Below are 13315 nucleotides of genomic sequence, written 5' to 3'. Positions count from 1 at the left end.
AGATTGCCAGGGGAACACTCAGACATCATTTACGAACTAAGCATTTATGTTTAGTGAGTCCGCAAGACCAGGTAGTAGGGATGACCAGGGACGTCCTCTTGATAAGTGTGTGAATTGGACCATTTTCCTGTCAAAATGTAACAAGTACATTTGGGTGACAGGGAAAATGTATGGAGTAAAAAGTACATTATTTTCTTAAAGAATATAGTGAAGTAAAGTTGTCAAAAATAATAAAGTAATGTGGGGATACCAAAAAAAACGACTTAGGTAGTACTTTACACCACTGCTGAATACACCCGTGATCATGTTACATGACATCCAGGATCCAGTTCTGTCCGATCCCTCTGACTGATGTCGCTGGCTGTATTGTCCTTAGATGACCAGCAGGTGGGGCTTGTGGAACATAAATACATTAACTCAATGCACTGAATACACACTTGAAGATCTTTTTTTTTTTTTACTAAATCAAATATTTTTCTCCTGGATGATATTAAATGCACTGAATAAATGGAAGTTTTATACTTTTTGAGAGGAGTTTTATTTTTTTCACATGGATAATATCATCAGAAGTGCATTAGAAATCATTCATAGTGTCTTACTCACCATCCTCGTCATTTTCAAGATATAAAAACACACACACCCACACACACTAATGTTTTATACAAGGGATAAACTTAAATCCTGGTTTGTATACATGTAACAGTATAACTGGCATAATAAAGAAAGACGTTTGCATATAGAGGAACTTTTAAATTCCCTTTTCTCTGTATGACTGACCTAATCAACAACTAGTCCACCGACAGGTAAACATGTCAACAACTAGTCCACCGACAGGTAAACATGTCAACAACTGGTCCACCGACAGGTAAACATGTCAACAACTAGTCCACCGACAGGTAAACATGTCAACAACTGGTCCACCGACAGGTAAACATGTCAACAACTGGTCCACCGACAGGTAAACATGTCAACAACTAGTCCACCGACAGGTAAACATGTCAACAACTAGTCCACCGACAGGTAAACATGTCAACAACTAGTCCACCTACAGGTAAACATGTCAACAACTAGTCCACCGACAGGTAAACAACACTCCCCTGACAGGGCATTCACCTGTTGACACACGGATGACAACATCAACACAGTTGGAGAAACTGGAGAGAACATGGAACATCCACCAGGCATGTTCTGCCATATTTAACAAGACATTTCATATACAGATACCTTTACACAATACATACAAAACATTGTTACCAATAACCCATTCTGGCTTCATGTACAGGGTAGAGGAGAGTGAGGCAATGGTAGTGACAGAGAGAGGGAGGAAAAGAGAGAGTTTATGTGTGTGTGTGTGCAGCGTCCAGGCTAGAGTGCGCGTATCAGATGAGTCTCTCCTCCTTGGGCAGGGGCAGGCCTGGTCTCTCAGCCCCCCGTGGTCTTGTCTGTTTGCTCTCCTCCGCACTGGGCCGATACATTCCCTCCGTCCTTCTCTTCTTCCTGATCACACAGCCCATCAGGGCCAGGGCCAGACACAGCAATAGGGCCAGACCTGGGACTAACACAGACCACAACCCCCACGACGGCCTTGGTAACGACAACACCATTTTCATGACGACGGGCCCTGAGTCGGAGAGAGAGGAGGGGATGAGAGAGAGAAGCAGGTACACAGGCAGACAGAAACACAGACAATAGGTAGACGGATGTCTCACTCACCTGAGGGTTAGAAGTGACACTGCTGGTCTCTGCTCTCACATCTGGACCAATGGGGACACAGCAGCCAGACTGACAGTGAGGGGTGCCTGTCTCTAGAGAGACAGAGTGTTGGAGAGCATCAATGAGCCAGGCCATATGAGTGAATTCAGCCCCTTTGAGGCAGTTTAGCTGTCTGTCCAAGTCTATGGAACACATCGGCATAGAAACAATGGCAGTGTATCATGGGTAAATTCTGACTGACTGACTGATCTACAAATAATATTGAGTAGTTATTTGTGATTACATTTACATTCCATTTTAGTCATTTAGCAGACGCTCTTATCCAGAGCGACTTACAGTAGTGAATGCATACATTTCATTAAAAAAAAAAATATTCCCCGTACTGCAACCCTGGCGTTGCAAACACCATGCTCTACCAACTGAGCCACACGGGACCACGATCCAAGGTGATTTGTAGATCGGTCAGTCTCGACAGTCGGCTGCAATGTCAAACGGGTCAAGAAACAGTCTGAAACAGTGTCTCTTAACCGGGTCCAGAGACGGTCTGAAACAGTGTCTCTTAACCGGGTCCAGAGACGGTCTGAAACAGTGTCTCTTAACCGGGTCCAGAGACGGTCTGAAACAGTGTCTCTCAACCGGGTCCAGAGACGGTCTGAAACAGTGTCTCTTAACCGGGTCCAGAGACGGTCTGAAACAGTGTCTCTCAACCGGGTCCAGAGACGGTCTGAAACAGTGTCTCTCAACAGGGTCCAGAGACGGTCTGAAACAGTGTCTCTTAACCGGGTCCAGAGACGGTCTGAAACAGTGTCTCTTAACCGGGTCCAGAGACGGTCTGAAACAGTGTCTCTCAACAGGGTCCAGAGACGGTCTGAAACAGTGTCTCTCAACAGGGTCCAGAGACGGTCTGAAACAGTGTCTCTCAACAGGGTCCAGAGACGGTCTGAAACAGTGGCTCTCAACAGGGTCCAGAGACGGTCTGAAACAGTGTCTCTCAACAGGGTCCAGAGACGGTCTGAAACAGTGGCTCTTAACCGGGTCCAGAGACGGTCTGAAACAGTGTCTCTTAACCGGGTCCAGAGACGGTCTGAAACAGTGTCTCTCAACTGGGTCCAGAGACGGTCTGAAACAGTGTCTCTCAACAGGGTCCAGAGACGGTCTGAAACAGTGTCTCTTAACCGGGTCCAGAGACGGTCTGAAACAGTGTCTCTCAACAGGGTCCAGAGACGGTCTGAAACAGTGTCTCTCAACAGGGTCCAGAGACGGTCTGAAACAGTGTCTCTCAACAGAGTCCCAAATGGCACCGTATTCCTTTTACACTTGACTACTATTGACCGGGGCCCATAGTCCACGAGATAAGGGTCAGTGTGTATATAATGGGTGTGGACCCAGGTGAACAGTAGTACACTACAAATAATAATAAGGGTATCATTTGGGAGACATCCCCAGTCAGAGATGAAACAGCACAAACCCAGGGTTGGAGAGTCTGAACATTCCTAGCTGTGAGATAGTTAATGATCTACTCTGGGTAAACAATAGTACATGATCAACACTACACTGAAACCACGGGTTGCACAACATACAGGAAACGCAACATATTGACTTTACTGTCCAAACAACCATTCCTAAACAACCACCGTGTGACTAGAATCTGAATACGGAATAATGAAATACATTTGAATATTTTAGCGCTCATATTATCACGTTCACAATTATGCCTATCAAGTAAGATGAAACAACTAATAAACTCTACGACTAGACCCATTTAAAAAACGACCGATTATTGGTGCTTTATTTTAAAATCAGCTCAAATTGCAAATTACCATTCCATTGTACGGATCGCCTGTCAAAGTAACTATTATAACTAAACTATTATTTGAATTCAGAGCGAAACCCAGCCACATACACACGTCATTTCAAAGCGCCGATAGAAGGAATGTCTGCCCAGCTGTTGGAATGCGACCGAGCCTGCTACACCTGTTTTCAGGTGCATCAATTCTAACGCGGTGCTGTTACGAAGAAATAAAACCAACCCAAAACGGTCTAAACACGGCTTTCAGCATTCGAAGCCTATCAATCTAAGGTTCCACTGCTAAAACTAGCCTAGGCATACTTTAACTACGTTTCAATAACACCTCTGCCAACTCTATCACGTCTGCACTACTATACGGACCTATCAAACAACACTGGCGATTGTTTAATTTAGGTGTTTTCCATGGACTTACCTACTGATTACAATGAGCTATTTTCCGAAGTCAATGGGCGGTATGAAACAGTAGTCCTCTTGGTGTAGACTAGCGATGTCCGAGGGCTACTTAGGAGATTTCTCGATTATCCTTAGAACTCCATTCACTGTGTCAGCCCGGTATCATTTCTACCACGCCCACCATAACGTACCTGTCCATATGCAGATGAGGACTGTTGTCACATGTACCGCAAGAGCCAATCAGTACCTAGGACTACTACCAAATGATCGCCTTTCTCTCTCTGTCTCTCTCTCACACACACACACCGTTGTGGAGGGAAAAAAAACAGGCCTTCTGTAGTCTACATCTTTAGCAAATAGTGTAAAACAGTGGCAGAGGGCTCTGGTCAAAATTAGTGCATTATATAAGGAATAGGGTGTTGACTGAAGGTAGACACCGTCTGTGAGTTCTACTGTATGCTGTGGCATAAATCATTGAAGCCTAATGCAGAGCGAATATGGACTGGAGAGGAGTTTTACCATTTAGGATTCTGTTAGAAACTGACCAGTCAATTTTGTACACAGTGACTGTCTGCCTATTCAGCTGTATGTATTGTTATGAAACAGGCAGGGAGTGTGGCTCGGACAGTCCATTTCCTGGCCCCAAGCCCAGTGCGCCATCGATTGTGCAACAAAAGTATGCTCAAGTGGCATAGTCGATATCAGCGTTTATAAACCAGGTTCGCTACAATATTCACACACACACAGACAGGGGGAGAACGGCTCGGCCGGGACAGAGCAAATGGAATGGCATCGAACACCTGGAAACCATGTATTTGATACCATTCCACTTTTTCCGCTCCAGCCATTACCACCCATCCTCCCCAATTAAGGTGCCACCAACCACCTGTGAACACACACACACACACACACACACACACACACACACACACACACACACACACACACACACACACACACACACAAAAGCTGGTCTTTATTTAAGTCACAATCCTGAGTTTGTGTTTCAGCAGAGTGCAACATCATCAGCTAATAGACGTTAATCACATGGAAATATTATCTCTCCTCAACTCATTGCTTAGTCATTTTGTTAATTGTGCAGCGCTTATGCTGCTAGTACTGTAGGCCTACTTTCTGCAAAATCTCAATCTGAACTATTCAGTCCCGTCACTAGATGGCAGCGTAAAGTTTATTGTTCAACCATCCTCAGTTCTACAGCCGGAAGAGAGAAGAAGAAACGCTGCTGGATTTCGTGACGTCACGTGGACCATTTCCGAACACACTGGCGGGAGTGCGAATGTTATCCTCTAGCTACAAAATAACCCCAAACTACAAAACAAATAACCTGCCAAAGCAAGCTTTTGTTTAATTTATTTTGAAAACGAATCTAACGCCAAGCAGGTGTTATATTGCAAGCAGTTGAATTTGACAAAGTTTGCAGGAGAGAAGACGGTAACAACCATCAGAAGACGCCACACACGTATCTTTAGTCAAAGAGACTGAATTGTTAACGTTAGCTGCTTTATTATTTTCCGTCCTGCCTTTATCTGCAACGTCAAGGGAGATAAACGAGCTAAATTCGGTACATTTTCTAATTATTCGTCAGCTACGCTTTCCAGACTACTGAAAACAAATGGCTAAAGTTCAAGTGTTGAATGTCGCTGTGTTGGACAACCCAAGTCCTTTTGGGAACCCGTTTCAGTTCGAGATTACGTTCGAATGCATGGAGGATTTACCGGAGGGTGAGTGGTAACGTTATTCAGTTGCTAACTTCTTTTTTTGTTGTTGTTGTAAAATCTAACAAACGTATGTAGATTACTAAGTATAGTATTATTGTGTAATTATAATGTAGCTAACCGTTGCCTTTTAGGTGCAACAACAGTTTGCTTAAATGTTCAATTACATTTACACGTATGTTTTTATAGCTACCTACTTAGATAAATTCAAATATGTTGGTATTGTTTGAGTAAATGAGCTATTCGTGTTGACACTCGATCAGAATTTGGCGCCCGCGCGTATTGTTCACGTTTCCGGTCCTTCTCTGAAGTCTGGGTGGACTCGGGCGGGTTGGTGCGCTAACAGAGTACCATGTCAGACAGTGGAACGACTTACCAATAAATTGCGGGAAAAACCTATCTCTTCTCCAAGGTCATTTTCTATAACCGATAAATAGTTATTTCCACTAATGAGAAGAAACCTATCCTTCCCGCATTAAAGTGGAGGTGGTGGGACAACACTTACTGAGTGGTTGTGTCTGAAATAGCAGCCTATTCCCTATATAGTGTAGTCTCTGAGCTTTATGGGACCTGGTGCACTAGTGAATAGATGGGTTTTAAACGTAGTGTGTGTGAAGTAAACTTCCTAAATTGTATTTGTCACATCTGCCCAAAACAACAGGTGTAGACCCGGCTCGGAGCGTTGTGTAGACCCGGCTCGGAACGTTGTGTAGACACGGCTCGGAACGTTGTGTAGACACGGCTCGGAACGTTGTGTAGACACGGCTCGGAACGTTGTGTAGACACGGCTCGGAACGTTGTGTAGACACGGCTCGGAACGTTGTGTAGACACGGCTCGGAACGTTGTGTAGACACGGCTCGGAACGTTGTGTAGACACGGCTCGGAACGTTGTGTCCTTTTCATCCCAGCAACACCTTTAGGTCTCCCTTCCAGATAATCTCCTGGATGTTTAGACTGTTGGGGCTTTTAAAGCAGGCCTTCAGACTCCTCATTTTTGGCAGACCTACCCTTCCTCCAAGACTTTGTTGATTTTATGATATGGTTTTATATATATAGAGAATTTAGTTGAATGTTTATTTTTATGCACTTTTATGCATTTTTGTATAATCAAAAGCGTTTAACCATTTTTTTAAATATTATTATTATTATTATTATTATTATTATTATTAGACTTACTTACGGGCCATTTCCCAGCAATGCAGAGTTAAAAAGCATGTGTGTTGGTAGAGCCCATTCAGTGTGCATAGAGCCGGTGCAAGAGTCTCAGTGCTATTAAAAAGGGGGTCAATGTAAATATTCAGGGTAGCCATGTGATTAACTGTTCAGTAGACTTATGGCTCGGGGGTAGAAGCTGTTAAGGAGCGTTTTGGACCTAGACTTGGCCCTCCGGTACCGCTTGCCTTGCGGTAGCAGAGAGAACTGGGTGGCTGGAGTCTTTAACAATTTTTAGGGCCTTCCTCTTGACACCGCCTGGTATAGGGGTCCTGGATGGCAGGGAATTCGGCCCCAGTGATGTACTGCACCATACGCACTACCCTCTGGAGCACCTTGCGGTCGGATGCCAAGCAGTTGCCATACCAAGCAACCAGTCAAGATTCTCTCAATGGTGCAGCTATAGAACATTTTGAGGATCTGAGGTCCCAAGCCAAATCTTTTCAGCCTCCTGAGGGGGAAGTGGCTTTGTCGTGCCCTCTTCATGACTGTGTTGGTGTGTTTGATAGGTCCTTAGTGATGTGGACGCAGAGGAACTTGAAGCGTTTCCTGTAGTCCACAATCATCTCCTTTGTCTTGCTGACGTTGAGTGAGAGGTTGTTGTCATGGCACCACACTGCCAGGTCTTTGACCTCTGCCCTATAGGCCGTCTAGTCGTTGGTGTCAGGCCTACCACCGTCGTGTCGTTGGGACACTTAATTATGGTGTTGGAGTCATGTGAGGTCATGGGTGAACAGGGAGTAGAGGAGGGGACTGAGCACGCACCCCTGAATGGCCACCGTGTTGAGGATCAGCGGGCCAAATGTGTTGTAGCCTACCCTTACCATCTGGGGGTGGCCCGTCAGGAAGTCCAGGATACAGTTGCAGAGGGAGGTGTTTAGTCCCAGGGTATTTAGCTTAGTGATGAGCTTTGAGGGCACTATGGTGTTGAACACTGAGCTGTAGTCAATGAATAGCATTCTCACATAAGTGTTCCTTTTGTCCAGGTGGGAAAGGACAGTGTGGAGTGCAATAGAGATTTCGCCATCTGTGGATCTGTTGGGGCGGTATGCGAATTGGAGTGGGTCTAGGGTGTCTGGGATGATGGTGTTGATATGAGCCATGACCAGCCTTTCAAAGTACTTCACGGCTACTGACATGAGTGCTACGGGGCGATAGTCATTTATGCAGGTTACCTTAGTGTTCTTGGGAACAGGGTGGTCTGTTTGAAACATGTAGGTATTACAGACTGGGTCAGGGAAGTTAATGTGTGTGTGTGTGTTTAGACCTGGAGTGGAAGATCATCTATGTGGGCTCAGCAGAGAGTGAGGAGTATGATCAGACTCTGGACTCAGTTCTGGTCGGACCAGTACCGGCAGGCAGACACATGTTTGTGTTCCAGGTGAGAGACACACTGAGTGACTGATACACACACACCCCTCCATCTCTCTCTATAGTTCTCTCCTCCCTCTATCTCTTTCTTCTCCTTCCTCTCATCAGATCATCTCTTTATCTTCCTACCTTCTTCCCACCCTCTTTTCTCTCCTCTTCTCCTCCCTTTCTCCTTCTCATCACCCCATCTGTCTCCTCCAGGCGGATGCCCCCAACACCGGGCTGATTCCTGAGAGTGATGCTGTGGGGGTAACCGTGGCGCTCATCACCTGCACCTACAACGGACAGGAGTTCATCCGTATCGGTTACTATGTCAACAATGAATACACCGACCCAGAGCTCAGAGAGAACCCACCGGTCAAACCAGACTACACACAGGTAATATACACACACACACCAGACTACACACACACCAGACTACACACACACACACACACCAGACTACACACACACACACACACACACCAGACTACACACACACACACACCAGACTACACACAGGTAATATACACACACACACACACACACCAGACTACACACAGGTAATATACACACACACACACACCAGACTACACACAGGTAATATACACACACACACACACACCAGACTACACACACACACACCAGACTACACACACACACACACACACCAGACTACACACACACACACACACACACACCAGACTACACACAGGTAATATACACACACACACACACCAGACTACACACAGGTAATATACACACACACACACACCAGACTACACACAGGTAATATACACACACACACACACACCAGACTACACACAGGTAATATACACACACACACCAGACTACACACAGGTAATATACACACACACACCAGACTACACACAGGTAATATACACACACACCAGACTACACACAGGTAATATACACACACACCAGACTACACACAGGTAATATACACACACACACACACACCAGACTACACACAGGTAATATACACACACACACACCAGACTACACACAGGTAATACACACACACACACACACACACACACACACACACACCAGACTACACACAGGTAATACACACTGATGCACACACACCAGACTACACACAGGTAATACACACTGATGCACACACACCAGACTATACACAGGTAATATACACACACACACACACACACACACACCAGACTATACACAGGTAATACACACTAATACACATACACACCAGACTACACACAGGTAATACACACACACACACACCAGACTATACCCTGGTAATACACACTGATACACACACACACCAGACAATACACAGGAAATACACACTGATACACACACCAGACTACACACAGGTAATACACACTGATACACACACACCAGACTATACCCTGGTAATACACACTGATACACACACCAGACTACACACAGGTAATACACACTGATACACACACACCAGACTATACCCTGGTAATACACACTGATACACACACACACACACCAGACAATACACAGGAAATACACACTGATACACACACCAGACTATACACAGGTAATACACACTAATACACACACACCAGACTATACACAGGTAATACACACTAATACACACACACCAGACAATACACAGGTAATACACACTGACACACACACACCAGACTATACCCTGGTAATACACACTGATACACACACACACACACCAGACAATACACAGGAAATACACACTGATACACACACCAGACTATACACAGGTAATACACACTAATACACACACACCAGACTATACACAGGTAATACACACTAATACACACACACCAGACAATACACAGGTAATACACACTGACACACACACACCAGACTACATGCAGGTAATATACACTGATACACACACACCAGACTACACACAGGTAATACACACTGATACACACACACCAGACTACACGCAGGTAATGCACACTGATACATACACACACACACACACACACACACCAGACTACACACAGGTAATATACACACACACACCAGACTACACACAGGTAATTCACACTGATACACACGTTCCAGACTACCGTAAATTCCGGACTATAAGCCGCAACTTTTTTCCCACGCTTTGAACCCCGCGGCTTAAACAATGACGTGGCTAATATATGGATTTTTCCCGCTTTCAATTTTTTTTCCTCCAACAAAACACATTCTGTGATGTGCTCAGTTTTTTGGCGGCATGAAGCTTTCATTAGACCAATGAAATTGCCGAACGGGTTAAGGTCAAACAACTTTTTTGTTTACTGTTTAGATTAAATCGAGTGCTCTCAAACTTCCCATCATTCTGATTACGGTAGTCATTTTGTCACCCTCATCATGGCAAAGACACGGAGAAATGCATATGATGCAGCTTTCAAGTTGAAGGCGATTGATCTGGCTGTTGGAAAAGGAAATAGAGCTGCTGCACGGGAGCTTGGTCTTAATGAGTCGATGATAAGACGTTGGAAACAGCAGCGTGAGGAATTGACTCAGTGCAAAAAGACAACTAAAGCTTACTGCTCATTTTTTATTTTTTGTTACAAGCCGTGTTTCGTTAACCTCTTACATCTAGACGTTCCGCTAGCCTATTTATTTTGTTACAAGCCGTGTTTCGTTAAAACCTATTTATTTTTGTTACAAGCCGTGTTTCGTTAAAGCCTGTGTAAAGTTCATTTGTTTCAATGTACCGGTAGGCACCTGCGGCTTATAGACATGTGCGGCTTATTTATGTTCAAAATAATATATATATTTTTTAATTCAGTGGGTGCGGCTTATATTCAGGTGCGCTTAATAGTCCGGAAATTCCGGTATACACAGGTAATTCACACTGATACACACATTCCAGACTACACGCAGGTAATACACACTAATACACACAGGTAATACACACTAATACACACACACACACCAGGTAATGCACACACCAGACTATACACAGGTTATACACACGATGATACACACCAACAAAAATCACAAAACATGAAAAATCAACGTGATGCAAAACAGGAATTGATTGTTGCAAAGGAATCAACTTCTTGTGAAGGATTCTCGGCACAGTTTGAAATCTGAAATAGACTATTTTTGGAATGGACTCCCAGCCTTAATTCGTAACCATAACCCTCCCTGTAATCTCCAGCTGCAGAGGAACATCCTGGCCTCTAACCCCCGTGTGACCCGGTTCCATATCAACTGGGACGGCTGTTCAGACAAGATGGAGGACAGTGAGAACGTAGACCCCTCCCCCAACAGCAGCAGTAGCAGCAGCATGGCGCCCTCCTCCTGTTTACCTGGCAAGGCGTTACCTGTAGGACTGATGTCTGGTAACTCTATGGACTGTCTGTAGAACACAGACACCCCACCAGCATTGCCTTGCCACGTTCTACTCCAGCAGCCGCCAGTCTTTGGCAGGAAGGTTGAGTCACTATTATAAACCAGCTGTACTGTAGGGTATACGGTCTCCCTCCTTCACACAGCAACACCTCTCTCTGTCTCCACTGGCCCTGGCACCCTATTCCCTCCATAGTGCACTATCTTTTTAAACAGGGCCCTCTGCTCCAATGTAGTGCACTATCACGGAACAGGGTGCCATGTCAGACTCCTGGTCCAAAACGTCCTGTTTTGTGTCTTCTTGTTTTACAACCCAACTTGACCTGGACTGGTTTCCATACCAACACCGCTAAAGCTCAGGCCCTGCTTCAGTACTGTAGAAATGTGTCCCTGTTTCCTTGAGGTGAGCAGGGAACCTGGAAGTGATTTGTATCGGTGGCAACAAGGTGACCACACTATTACTTCCACCTGTCCAACCAATCCCTGATCTGGGATTACTTCCACCTGTCCAACCAATCCCTGATCTGGGATTACTTCCACCTGTCCAACCAATCCCCGATCTGGGATTACTTCCACCTGTCCAACCAATCCCCGATCTGGGATTACTTTCACCTGTCCAACCAATCCCCGATCTGGGATTACTTACACCTGTCCAACCAATCCCCGATCTGGGATTACTTACACCTGTCCAACCAATCCCCGATCTGGGATTACTTCCACCTGTCCAACCAATCCCCGATCTGGGATTACTTCCACCTGTCCAACCAATCCCCGATCTGGGATTACTTCCAGGAAGGTAGGCCTCTAGAGGGAGACTGAGTTGTCTCTAGGAAAAAGCCTAACCCTACATGGTGACTCCAGGACTGTTCAGGCCTGGCCTCAATTCCATTTCAATTCAGGAAGTACTCTGTAACTCCAATTCAAATCAAGGCTTTTCAATGAAGAAAAATGTAGAATTGGAATCTGTTTTACTTACTGAATAGAATTTAAAAGGACTTGATCCCAAACCTGGTTCTGTGTCCCAAATGTCAGTCTGTTCCCTACATAGTGCACTACTTTGACTAGAGTTGTCCGGGGCCAATAGGGCTGTTGTCAAAGTAGGGTACTATGTAGGGGATCGGGTACCATTTGGGAGGTACATGCATTGTTGTTGGGGGAGGGGTTTGTTTATGTCAGTCATGTGACTGTTGTGACTTTACTGTATATACCTGTGATTCATTAGCGCTTAAGAGATGTCATGTTTTTTTTGTATTTTGTTTTGCATTGTAATATTTGTAACAATGAAAAGTAATAATAATAAACATGTGTTGTTTTTAAAGGGTGTGTGTGTGTATTGTAAATGCTGTGTTATGTTTTCAATTGGAGAGATTACATCACAGAGAAGGTGAGTGGGGGAGTAGGGGTGAGTGTTGAGAGAAGGAGAGGGGAGATTAGGAGGGGTGGGGGAGAGAAGGGGGGTGAGGGGTGGAGAAGGGAGGCTTGCTAGAAGCTGTGAGCCTGACTGCTTCTCTCTTGCTGTGTTTCATTCATAAAATGCAGCAGGAGGAATAGCTTCTTCACCATTTTCACTATGAGACAGTGCAGACTTGCCTCATGTTGCTAAGCAACTGCATCGGAGGGGGGTGGGGGGCTCTGCTCATTCTTATCCCTCTTGAATGAACCAATCAGATCATCATCCCTCTACACCCCCTCCATTCCTCCATCCCAATGTGTTCAGTGATCCTGTCTCTTCTCCCTCTACAC

The 13315-nt window shown here is 45.1% G+C and overlaps 1 protein-coding gene and 1 long non-coding RNA gene across 3 annotated transcripts; one reads left to right on the top strand and one right to left on the bottom strand.

Annotated features, from left to right (window-relative positions):
- Positions 1–121: 121 nt before the first annotated feature.
- On the bottom strand, positions 122–4191 carry LOC106592151 (uncharacterized). The gene is made up of 3 exons (XR_001325581.2): positions 3936–4191; positions 1714–1805; positions 122–1621 (listed from the first exon to the last, which is right to left on the bottom strand). It is a non-coding gene; the product is annotated as an uncharacterized lncRNA (long non-coding RNA).
- Positions 4192–5157: 966 nt separating this feature from the next.
- Positions 5158–12893, top strand: as1la (Histone chaperone asf1-A). Of its 2 annotated transcripts, NM_001279003.1 has the most exon segments (5): positions 5186–5658; positions 8131–8246; positions 8438–8614; positions 11382–12178; positions 12252–12893. In NM_001279003.1, coding segments are annotated over 4 exon segments (609 nt in total). In that variant the 5' UTR covers positions 5186–5549; the 3' UTR covers positions 11589–12178; positions 12252–12893.
- The last annotated feature ends 422 nt before the right edge of the window (positions 12894–13315 follow it).

Source organism: Salmo salar, chromosome ssa02 (assembly GCF_905237065.1).
Source record: "Salmo salar chromosome ssa02, Ssal_v3.1, whole genome shotgun sequence".
Classification (NCBI taxonomy): domain Eukaryota; kingdom Metazoa; phylum Chordata; class Actinopteri; order Salmoniformes; family Salmonidae; genus Salmo; species Salmo salar.
This window is presented reverse-complemented; position numbering and strand designations above follow the sequence as displayed.